Raw genomic sequence first — 13,222 nt, forward strand, 5'->3', positions numbered from 1 at the left:
CAGAAACTGAGATACAAGATTTATACTTAGATAAGTGACTTGACTGCATACTCAATGATTAAAAAAGAACATTAATCTACACTGAGGAAGGGACTCAGCTCTATAACATTATCACAGACATGAAAATAGCACTAGCACGGACATCAAAGACTGATTAGCATATCAAATTTTTTTAGTATACACATTTGGATTCTTTCCATCATGCTATATAAGCAAGACCATTAATTTACTCTTGCACACCTTTGCACAGAAAGCATAGTCAAAAGAGTTGGCAATTTTTCTATGAACAGGAAAATTATGGCAGTTGAGTAACTTTAACAAACTTGCATACTACCTCTCTTTACCTCACCACCTTATGTCTCCCCTGACTTTCCAGTAACTTCCTTACCCTGTATCACGCATACCTCACACGCTACAGCCACCACCCTGCATGTCTATCTGCCCAGCAACAGCTTCAGTTTCCCCTCCGTTCACTAATACCCCTCTCCACAGTACCCACAAATCCCTCCCATGCCCATATGGTACTTCACCAAAACCCTTACATTCCCTTCATATATCAGCTCACCCCCACCACAGTATTCTTGATTGCTCCTTGATTCCAACTTATCTTTCTTCAATTGGCCTGCTCAGCAGCCAAAAAACAGCACCAGCTATGTCTGGCTTGTTACTGGTGTGCCAACTGCCTGATGATGCGTAACACGCCAAGCACCCAGCCAGCCACTGTCCCTCACACGCCAGGCAGGCAGAGGAGATGAATAAAGCAGAACATCACCTTATCTATAATAACAGTACATGGCAAAGCCTAGTTATTACATAGCGCAACAGGAGAAACAAAGGGAAAAAAAACCCCAAACAACCACAAAAACAAAACCCATCACCTTTAGGCAAGTCTAAATCTTGCTGGTTTATGGCCTACAACAGCTTTAAGATAACACAAACCACAACATCAATAGAAACAGTTTTGCATCAAAAAGAAAAGGCCATGAAGAACACTTCGTGTGAAAGCTAAATAAATACTGTTATTTCAAATTCATGTATCTTCAGAATCCAGCTAACGCATGCGCAGCTTAACATGTATGCAAACCCAAACACACTAAAATACAATTTGCAAGATCTAGCATAGAAACTTATTTTCTGGAACAAAGATTTAAATATCTGATCTCTCTCTTTGGAGGTAGAGCATTAAAGCGCATAAAAAAGCCACTATCAGACACCCAGGATACGTTAATCCCTTTCAACACAAGCAGAGAGGTGCATAAACATGTGAAATACAAGAAAAACACCAGAAAGCATGAAACAACGTAAACTGTTCCACAAACAATTAGTCAGGAACTTATCTGCTGATAAAAGGTAAAAGCCACCCAGAGAATCAAGACATTATGTCTAGAAGTCATCTGAAATAAAGAACAAATTTTAAGAGATCTTTAAATAGTATAGTGCATTTCCTTAAATATTTTTAATTTTTCACACGAAGTTGTAAAATAATAAATTCTTTCACAGTTTCATGCAGCATTTATCTAAAAGACATTAATTTTATGGACTTCCTTGAAAAAGATTTAAGAGTCTTTCAAGTTCAGACACCAAGGGATAGTTTAAAACTGCATGCTTTCTTCCTTCAGTTTACATCTTAAAGCCATATATTGATGTGATACATATACATCTCACTCTCCGTTACACTTCATATTATTTATTTTTACGTCTCTTCCTTAAAAATAGTTTTCCTATTTGGACAATAGATAAGCTACATAGACGAATTATGTTCTCTACACATCAGAAGTGGAATCAGAAGCTTTGAATTTGACCAACGTGGAACTTCAGTAACACAGATTTTGTAACAGCCAGTTCCCATTTTCATTATTCCTGACTGACCGATAGACTGACAGATGTCTTACTTTAGAGATCCCAAACAGACTATTGGTATCTATTTCAGCCACATCTGTTGCTAAATAGCCTTGGCAGCAGGCCACTATGCACTTGGAATTAATTTTAAGTCCTTTATTGCTAACTCTTTCACTGTTGAAATACATCAGTGTATTGCTGCACTTATGTAGAATATTTATAAATCTATATTTTAGATTAATATCAACAGGAACTATAGTATACTGTATAAGAATAGTATACTTAAACAACACATTGATCTTTTTTACTTCATTATGAAAATATATATTCATATATATTCAAATATACATTAACCTCTGGATTGCTCCAGAGATCTTACTTTCTTATTGGTCAATTAACTTAGAATATTATGTTCAATTACTTACATTAAAAAAGCAAGTTTTATCCAAATTATTATTATTGCTATCCAAATACCCAGTTCAGCCTACATGCTGTCAGTCTGAGAACACTTCATATATCCTTCAGTCAGGTACATTACACACACAAGAAACTACACTTACAAAGTTTTTGATAATGATCAAAAACCTCCGGATTTCACATACCAGTAAAATACTAAGCGAGTGCCAGTCTTGTTCCATTTCCTGACAGAAATATGCTGAAAAACTGCAATTATTGTAAATTGGGAAATTCTGTGGCAATCTTTAAAAAGATGCTGAAGGCTTTAAAGAAATACCAGGATTAAAGTTCTCATTCAACAGCAAAAAACAAGCCATACTGGAAGAACAGCATAAAGAAGACTGAATTAACACTATTTGTACTGAAACTGTTCTAAAATACAAGTGATTCCTACAGCCACTGCTGCTAATCCCCTATACTTCATTAGTTTTTAAACTTTAGCTGCACCAGAAAAAATCCAAATCCACTCTGAGCATTTGTACTTAAATGTAAATCATTATTTTTTTCCATCATTCAGTCATGCTTATTGTCCTCTGGGAACTTCTAAACATCACATAAAATATTCAGATCTGTACTTAAGATAGTGTTCTCTGCTATGGTTTTGAAGCAGCATCCAAAATTAGAAGCTCTACGGGTTGGGGTTGGATTATTAAGAGAGAGAAGTCCTGGTTTTTTTCTTAATTTCAGTGATTATATTTATAGCATAGGAAAGCCACATAGAAAGAAGCTAGGAACAAAACCTAGTAACTACTGACTGTGAGCTCTATTTCTTATTGTAACGCCCACCGCATTGTTAAAAGGAAGCAACCAGGTATGGGTCAGAGGGTATCTGGCTCCATCCGGTGAGAAGAAAAAGCTCAGCAGCGCTGCACACCCAGGTTGTAATCGCAGCGTTTCGGAGGGGGCAGCCGAGCCACACCTCACACTGCCTGTGTTCCCACTTGACACATTCATTCCTTCAGGCTCCATGTACAGTTGCTTGCCCAGGCCTTACTTCTGCCCAAAGCTTTGTTATAATAGAGAACAAAATTCATAATGGGTCATGCTTGTTTGAGAGGGAAGAGGTTGCTAGGGAGCTTACTATAAGGTCTGGAGAGCGAACAACAAAGGAAGACATCAAAAATCCTCAGCGAGCACAGGTAGCCAGAAACCTCTAGAAGACAGAAGCTGCAGAAATCAAAGAGAGAGTAAAGAAGGAAGTCTGCCTGATAACCACACTGCCAAGAGCTCCACAGAACCACTGCAGTGGGGCAGAACTACGCATACATGAGTGTGACATGATCAAGCCCAGGCACAGCAGATGTTACCTGCTTGGGAACTTAAAGTTGGAGCTTTGAGTTCTATTTAGAAGCTGAAGGAGCCAAGGCTGCACGAGCTACCACATGTAAGAACGTATGATGGGAACCGCAGAACTGAGTATGACAAACAACTTCAGCAAGGCAGGAATACGTTGGGGGAACTACTGGGGATGGGAGGTTTGGGGAAAGGGGAGAAAGCGACCACCTGGTAGATCTCTGACTTAACAGCAGGAGTGACTGACATAGAAGAAAGGTCTTTTCCTAAAACAGGGAGAATTACTACATATGAGTCCAAGCAGAAGACATTTAGCATCACTGGCATAGCATAAAGACCTGACCTAAGACAAATTATGTTATGAAGCTTTTGGTTTGAAGAAAGTATGCTTAAGCCAAATGCCAGTGGAAAAGACTTGCCCAGACAGACATTGGCCATCCACTGTACCTACTGACAGCTCCACCCGAGCACTGCACTGCTGTACCTCTGTTACACTGAATCAGACTGTGCAACACCCCAGGGTAGTTGCTACTGGGATCCGAGAATGTAGGAGAGAAAAAGCATTCAAGCTGTAAAATCCGTATTTGACCTCTGCAACTGCAGAGGTAAAACCATCCTGACCTACTGTATCCGAGACGGAAGGAAAAATAGACAAGACTTTTGTTGGATTCATCCCTGAGAGGGCAACAAGCCCTACACAGTGCAATTTTCAGCTCCTACTCAGCTGATCTGCAGGCACAGGCAGGCACACATACAGCCACGCTGGCCTGAAGGAAGGAGTCGCAAGTATTCTTGTGAACACTGCTCAGGTAGACTGTTGTGTTCCCATCACAATGTAGCCAGAAGGATAGAAGGGTCTCAGAAACAACCTAATAGTTTTCCTTTTAAGATTATTTCATTCTCAAAGAGAGCCTGGAACAGCCACAGGTGCAGAGGTAGCATCTATACCAACAGTGGAACTGAAAATCCCTTTATCTTCAATGTCAGTACTCAACATTTCAGAATTTGGAAATCCTATAGTAAAAACTCATAGCCTACCACTGACTTCAAGAAAAACACAGCATTTGGAAGACACCACTGCCCTTTCTACTGAAGCTAGTAAAGAAGTAGGACATTAAAAGCTTCTCAGAAACCAAAATATTCAGCAGTTCAATGCTACATAGTACAAAACCAAATTGTCAGAGACAAAGAAGTATCGGCATACATTTAATACATGTGCAGTAAACACCTGAATCCTAATATAATTGATGCCAACTTGTCAGTGCTCCTTTCCACAAGACTCCTGAAGTTCTGCCATCTGCAATATGACTGACTTTAAGCACTGAATACTTTATTACCTCGCAGGAACTAAGACAGAAAAGCCCCTGATGTCTGTATGAGTCATTTAAGGATGACAAGATCTTATACAAAGTAGCAACTTAGGGGGTGGATTTTTCCTAGGGGGAAAAAACCCCCAAACCAACAGACCAATCAAACCCAGAATATATTCCCATCCCTGGAAGCATGGAGCAATAGATACCGAAATTCATTCTTCCTGTCTGTGCCTTCAAATCTTTCACTGGTGACAATTAAAAGACAATCATGGTCCCTAGTTCCTGATATATGGCAATTCAAGCTACATTAAAAGTAGCCAGAACATAAAGTGGCAATCAAATTAGAGCATTGCACACAGAACTAACTAATTAATAAACCACACTTCAGATCACACATAGAGAGGCCTGTAGTTAATCCCAAAGGGGACAGAAGAGAGGCTACAGCGTTGCATAACAGCATTACTAAGGCACCCAGACTGGCTCCCCAAGAGAAAGGACTGTACGCACATGAGCGCGGCCGTCATCAGAACTCAACAGTTCTGCTGAAAAGCAGGTATCTAAGTCTGAGCAGAACACTGCGTTAACACGGTTACACTATTTGGAGGATAAGAGTCAGTAGTTGTGCCTGGCACCACATCAGTTTGATTTCAGTAGCTCTGGTATCCCAACATGGTTATATGAAATGAGGCATAACGACTTCAGCTGTGAGCATCTGAGCATTCCTCTGCAGCAGCACCACTGGAATCACAGGCTTCCTCAAGCCTCTGCAGCATACAGACTGCCTTGAAGATGAACAGATTATCATAACAGAGAAAAACTGATATGTGGAAGAAACACTGTTTCTCTGTGTGCTGGGTTTACGGCTGTTGGATCGTACCCATACAAAGGTGTAAATTTTAGGCCTGGACAAGCTAACCGTGCCGTACCAGAAGGCAGCAATGCCGCCTGGAAACTCTGCGTTCCTGAACGCAACTTCAATTTCTCCTTCACATAAGTACGGGGAGGTCACTGCAGTAAATAAGCACTTTTAAGAGCGCATATGCAGTTTTGAAAGTAAGCTTATGTTTTCACAGTTTCTAGGAAAAAAAAGGACTAGGTAAGTTTAAGGAGCATTCCTTTTCTTCCAAAACTTCTACGTATGATTTGTTTCACTTGATCAAACCCTTTTGCAACAGCACTTTCTCACAGCGTGTTGCGTTATCGGAAAAGCACAGAGCAAGGACAACCTGCCACAGCCTCATCACAAAACTCATGCACATCTCACAAAACCATACCCACCTACACGCAGTTTATGTGCCTGTCAAAGAGAGTAAGCTGAGAAAAGTTGATGCAGCAGAAACAAAATCAAATCCTCTTACTGTTCTTTCTGCCTGGGGCTAAGAGGCCACAAAAAACACCATCTCTTACATCTCAACCTTTTCGTATCACCTGCCAAGAAGTAAAGGCTCTTGCCAGGGAAGAGTTGGTTCAGGTACAAGCCACTCCTTGCCCTTATGAAGAACTTGTTCTACTTTTTTTAATCACCAGCGCAACCTTGACGGACAGAGACATGTCTGTCAGCACCGACTTTAACTAGTTTGTGGTAATTCCGCTGTAAGGCGACTCCCCAGCGCCCTGCCCGGCGAGGCCCCAGCCGTAACTGACCTTCCCTCGCAGCGCCGCGGGAAGGCCGGCCCGCCCCGAGCGGCCCCGCCGCCTGCTCCTGGAGGCGGCCCGGGCTGAGCCCGGCCCCGCGGCGGACACCCCCCGCCCTGCCCCGCCCCGCCCCGTCCCGTCCCACCTGTGGGGCTCTCGGGCAGGATGGGGCTCCAGCGGAGCCGCCGGGCGCTCAGCACCACGTCGCAGCTCCTCTTGCTGATCTCGAAGATGCCCCTGAGGAGCGGCTCCTCTCCCTCCTCGGCCGCCGCCAGCGGGGCCACCCGTCGCCGCCGCTCCGCGGGCGCCGCCGCTGAGGAGCGAGCGCGAGCGGCTGCCGCCTGCGCGCGCTGCTCCGACGGGGGGGGGCGGCCGCCGGCCGGGCGCTCGGGCCAGGCCCGTCGCTGCGGGCGCAGGAAGGGGGCCGCGGCGCCCGGCATGGCGGCGGCACCGCCGCCCCGCGCCACCGGCCGCTGGCGGCGTCCCGGCTGCTGCCAAGGCAGCGCCCGCCCCGCCCCGCGGGAGGGGCCGCACCCGCCCAGGGGCCGGCGAGAGGGCGCCCGGGCCGGGCCGGGAGCCACGGCCTCGCCCGGCAGCGGCGGGCGGGCAGCGGCCAGGCCTGAGCCCCTCCTGGGGGAAACGTCCCTCCCGCCGCCGAGGGGGAGCCCTTCGCTGCCATCAGCCGGGCAGGGCCCCGCGGGCCGCTGGCATCGGGCCGAGCACCGCGGCACTGCTGGCGCTGCCGTTGCCCCCGGCCTGCGGCGGGTACCGGCGCAAACCCGGGGCCCCGAATGAGGTACCGTGCTTCGTAGGGTGGCGGCGAGAACGTCAAAAGGCACCCGGGCTTCTTACGGTTTTGCTCGTCTAAGTTTCTTCCCCAGGGACAGCAATGAAGGAATATTCGCTCTACCTCCAGAAATTCGTTTTCTTTGTCGGAGTCCCCATGTCTTCTGCTTTTCTATTATCCCTAACAACATTACTGTTACTTAGCTTTAGAGAGCTATGACACGAAGTTGCAATAGCCCTTTCATACTAAAAAGGTCAAGTCTTTCACAGGTTGTGTCTATGGCTTAGCCTCAAGATAAATACCATGTTGACGTTCATGTTGCAAAACAGAATGTTATCACCAGGTGGAGGTACCACAGTTACACATAACCCTTCATAACAACTGAGGAACACAGTGACTCAGAATTTGATATAAACTTGTACAACATTAGATTCTGTATCAAGTGGGCCAATGCAGAAAGTGCACACAGAAGGCTGCGCAGTCATCTCTCACCCTCAAAGCTTAAATGCAAAGGAGGGAGACTGCCTCTTTATTCCCGCCTCAGTAAATGACAGATTTTACAGTTCGGAGGTATGATGGCTTTACTCACAGGTGCTGTAAGATTCACTGATGACAATCACATCAGATGTGCAGCATCAACTCCAATTTATAAGGTGCTCCTGAGCCTGTAAGGGCTTAACTTGAAGGAAAACGGCAAGGGTTTTTTTAAGTTCTGAGTTCTATAATGTCATGGTGGCTTATTAGTGCATGAAAAGGACATTTTTAAATGAGCAGTTTAGTAATTTTATCTTTAGTTTTTGTAATAAGACAAATATACAACATCCCTCTGAGAAATAAAGCAATAAATTAAAAATACTGCCTTTTGCAAGGTGATACAAATTACAGTTCAAACCACAACTGAAAATATCCAAGGCTCTTCCTATGATGTTTGTCTCTCCAGAAGAGAAATGGTGTTACGGGTAAGGAAATCTGATAGTCTGCAATCAAACCAGCCGAGAGTCCATGAGATGATACATGATTTCATTACTATTAAGCTTCCTTCCTTAGTAGTTCCATAACCTGTACCAAGATGCTAATTATGTAGCTGAGAAGAAAGTCTTAAGACACATTTTAAAAGTCACTATGGTACAGCTTTTTGATACTTACTTCCATCTATTTGCCACGTTTAAAGTATGCTCTGAATATTTGTTAAATATACAACTTGTAAGTGCTTTTCAATTTGCATGGAACCATTGATACAGCTTTCACTGAAATATAGCCATCACCAATTTGCCTTTCTGAATTATAACACGACCACGTAAAGTTTCTGCTTGCTTAAAGCTGCTAGCATCAATAGTCTTATTCTGACTTTGTGTTGATATTTTTTGTCCCTTAGATCTTCTTTGTTGGGATATAGGTATCTTGACTCCAGAGTAATCAGATAAAGTGTAAAGAATTGAAATTATGTGTAAACAGTGGAAGTTTTGTACAAAACACGTCTTTTTGCCTAAAGATAACTAAGTGACAAAGCAGGAAAAACTGCAAGCCAAACAAACAAGCCTGCCTTACCAATTTATCATTCTGGTACAACATTAGATGAACCAATTAAACTTGAGTCTGTTATTTGGCATCGGTGATCTTTAATGTGTTTGCATTGATGTCATTCAAAAGGAAAGCTAAATCATTAACTAGAAGCTAAAGCACAACATGAAACTGGATATAGTTGAATCAATTTTGAGGCTGTATGCCCTTTATAATCCTCTGCAGTCATTTGTATTTGTTTCTGGGACCATTTATTAGCCTATCCCATCTATGTATATTATGTGTTGTCATCAGATAATTTCTCATAAGGTGCAGGAAAGGATAAGCTGATAACTGTCTTAGAACCATAAAATGATACTACTTTCAGTACCATCAGTGGAAGACTATTACAGTTCCTAAGAGACTTGTAATACCCTTCAACTGTTGTCATTAAAACTTCTAACACCCTTTTCCTGATGTTACTTGAGAGGTGTATTAATTCAGTAACTGTTAAGATACTAAAATGGAGTAGATAAAATAGTAAGAGAACTGTATATAGTAACAAAAACCACAGGAGGAACATACAAGTCTGTTCACTCTTGGTTTGCTACTGTTCACAAATCCTCAATCCCCACAGTCCCTTGTAAGTCTGAGACAGACACTTTTTCCTGGGGGAAAAAAATTATTCTAAGCAAGTCTACTCTAATAGACTTTTTTTTTTTTTTTTTTTTAAAAATATCACAATTTTCAGATTTGCACACTGAATTTGGAAAAACATGGAATAGTCCAGCAATATAAGTTTATCCATTTTCTAGACTATGTCTGGAACTCTCACACATAGCACTTCCTTGTCCTTTCTTGTAAGAAGGGTTGTGTGTATTGATGATCTCATGTAGTATGCTGTGTGATGTTCCCGTATTAGAGAAAAAAAGAGAGACAAGGCAAACAGTAAATGTTTAGCAGTAATTGTATAGTAGGCAGCTTAATAGTACAGAGCACTGAACCTACATGTAACAGCCTTGATTTCTTCTGCACCTTTGATCATAGCCAGAGTTTGGAACTGGAGCACACAGGTACTTGTGATGGCAGAATGATCAAGGGACATCTAGAAATACAGTATGCTGCACGAGGAATAGGGATGATATAGAAAGCATTGCGAGTCACCCAGAGCAGCTAAAATGTGTTTTACTTTCCTGTTTTCTCATGTGCATTTTGATTCAATGGCAATAGACACATGAACATAGAGAAGCCCTATTCACCTCTTAATAATGAGTAAGTTGAAGGACGTTTTTTATAAATATCCTTCAAATTAAATTTTGCAGCTCTTCAGATAGCCTCCAGAAGTATTCTTCAAATATTTAGAATTATTTGGTGTTTTCCACGCATAAAGTAACTTTGTCTTTGAATTTAATGTACCTCCTTCAATTTACAGGTGACTAAATATGCAGTGCACAAGGACATCTAGTTCATCAGTAGTTCTCTACGAGACATAGCTCTTCTCTTTTGCTAGTGATAAGTATGAAAAGTATACATTCTTCAGTATACCAGGAATAAAAAAGTTCCTAGAACTGAGTCAACAGAAGAGTTCTCTGATGTGTTTTATAGTCTGAATCCCAGGTGACTCTGTTACTCCATTTTATTTACTTAGAGAGCCTGTGGAGTTGCCTTAGAAATTGTCTTAATGTATTTTACTTTGTTTGCTTTTTTAAACAAATAGCTCAAGTAAAGTAGAAAGGGCAGAAAGAGGTGGGGGGCACACCAGGAGGGGAAGCAAAGGCATTGTCAGGGCACAGCAAGGGCCAGCTACTCCCCAAGAGCCAGGGAGCCAAGGGAAACCCCAAGGCTAGCAAGGCAGAGGCCTTTCTGGTCAGGACCCACGTGGTGGTAGCTGAGCAAGGCAGCCCGGGGGACGGTGCTAGGATCCCCCAAGAATCCAAATCTAAGAAGTAGGACTGAGGCCAGGACATCAGTTTGCAGATCTGGATCAGCAGGGCTCATAGCCAGATCAGGGCTGTGGCTGAACTGGAGACCAGCATCCTACAGTATGTCTAAAGGAAAGACTGGTAGCCCCAGGCTGAGCTTAAATGGAGCTCCAGGCCCTTGGGCAGGGCTGGTGGGGGGGTGGTTCAGGTGGGGCTGGTCAGGGTTTTTAGGGCTCGGTAGTGCGCTCAGGACCCTAGCAGCCAGAAACACAAGAGGAAGAATGTCAAGGAGCAGTAAGGGCAGGCTGCTTTATAAAGGGAGTGGACCTGAGAATGACCTTAAGTCAGGTAGGGTCTTGCATACCTGACCAAAGTGAGCAGGGCTGTGTGTAGCCTAGTTCAGCTAAGACTCTAAATCGCTAGACAAACCCCTTGTTATGAGGTAGCTTCAACATCAAGCTGAATAACAGAGTCAGCAGGTCAGGGTCAGGTCTGATGACAGTAACCGGTGTCAGTGCTAGCCCAGCAGCCACCAGGGAAGTCTATATTGTCAAGGCAAGTCCAAGATTAAGCAAGGATATCAAGTCTGTGCGTCAGAGTCTGGATATGGCCAGGCACAGACATGGCTGTAATATCATGAAGGCAGATACCAAGGGTGAGAACCTCTTCTTAAACACAATTCTTGTGTAAGGGAGAGGAGATCACCTTGTGGTTTCTTAAAGCTTGTTCTCAGCAGTCTGGACCCAGAGGAGATGTTTTTTTTGTGCCAGGGTGCTGGCCTTGAGCACAAGCAGATGAACTAGGAGAGGGGAGAATCCTCTGGGCCTGGACAAGAGGTAGTAGGAAACAAGGAGATGAGCTAAATTCAACTAACATTGCTTCTCTCTGGATGAAGGAAATAATCTCTTGCTATCTAGATACTAAGAAGTAGAGGGAGTCTCGGTAGTCTTTTCCAGAAGAAGCTTGTGAAGTGAAGAACGAGAAGAAGTAGGACAACCTCTGGCCGAAATAGCAAGTGAGGGAAGTACAGGTAGTGTTTACTGAAGGAGAGCAAGCAGGTAAAGCATGCTACTGGAAAATAAATCCTCTCACCTCAAGAAAAATGCATAGAAAAATGCAATGAGGTGAATAGGCAAGAAATGGGAAGGCCAGTTTTTCATTCATGGATAATGTGATGCTGAAGTTAAGAAACAGGCATTAAGACAAGAAGAGATGAGGGAATGCTATGAGGAAAATACCTTATGCCTACTCTGGAGGATTCCACTGGACATTTCTGGTAGCTGGCTTGTTTCAGTGGCTAATAGAGATTTGCTTCTGGAGAAACCTGAATTTTGAAATTGGCAGCATACCCTTGGCTTGTATGTTTTTCTGGCTACAGTGTCTGTTTATACAATGAAGGTTTAGCGTGTAGTCAGTTACACTTCAGCTGTTCATTCCCAAATATTAGCTCTCCTATGTTCCCTTCTTACATCGCTACTCTAGAAAAGAATCTTTTATAGCTCTCAATATCAATTCAGCTCTATTGTGTTGGTTTTCCTTGACTTTGAAGAAGAGACATTAAGCTGAACACCAAACTTTTTACACAATAAGCAAAGTCATAGATGATTCTGAAGAAAAATGGCACCAATAGTCTGTAGAAGAGAGCATTACTATTACTATACATCTTTCTATATGTCTGGAAAAAAAGGAAAGCATAACAAGAGGGAGAAAGAAGGTAAGGAAAAGAAAATCTGAAATTGTGGAGATGGACAAATCTCTGCAAAAAGGAGAACAAAAATGAGTGAAATTATTACACAGGAATAAGAAGCTGCAAGAATGGAGTCTGAAGTTGAAGTCATTCCTGAGATCACCATGAGTTGAAACTGATCTTAATCAGAACAATAGAGGAAAATGTGGTAATGGGAAGGAATGTAAAATGAGAACGTGTTGATCAGAGGACATTTTATTTTTTCTTTGCATTAAAGTTGATATGCTATCTTTTTAAGGTAATAAAGTTTTACTCTTGTTTTCTATTGCTCTGTCATCAAAATGTTGGCAATAATGTAAATCTTAGTTGCTTCTATTTTATGTCATACAAAATGCAGTTAGCTTTCTGCTGCAAACTACTACAAGCTAGGAAACTGAAAGCCAGGGCTGATATTCTGTGTTTTACATACCCTGTAGGCAACCTAAATACTTAAGTGAATGCTTTGAGAGCATTGTCAGTTTTAATTTTGTATTGCATAGCTTCTGACAGTTTGTTAAATACATATATGAATTATTTAAAAAACATTTATGTACATATTTAAATAACAGTCTATTTGTAGATCTTCAGCTCACTGTTTCAACACATATTCATGTACTATGGTTTTTGAGGTTTTCTGTAATATGGGATTTTCGGCTAAGGAAAGAGTATAGACCATTTACAATTTCTGAAAGAATAACCATACAACCCATCTTGGTCAATAAAAGCAAAGGCCAATTTCTGCATATTTTCC

General features: G+C 42.5%; 1 protein-coding gene across 1 annotated transcript in view; it reads right to left on the reverse strand.

Moving 5' to 3' along the window:
- The window catches only part of CERKL (CERK like autophagy regulator), a 58,787-nt gene extending 51,811 nt beyond the window's left edge, over window positions 1–6,976 (reverse strand). The window contains exon 1 of the mRNA XM_074829274.1: window positions 6,682–6,976. Within this exon, the coding sequence (XP_074685375.1) occupies window positions 6,682–6,976 (295 nt within the window). The remainder of the gene's footprint in view (window positions 1–6,681) is intronic.
- Window positions 6,977–13,222: the final 6,246 nt, after the last annotated feature.

The sequence above is a fragment of the Strix aluco genome, chromosome 6 (genome assembly GCF_031877795.1).
Source record: "Strix aluco isolate bStrAlu1 chromosome 6, bStrAlu1.hap1, whole genome shotgun sequence".
NCBI lineage: Eukaryota > Metazoa > Chordata > Aves > Strigiformes > Strigidae > Strix > Strix aluco.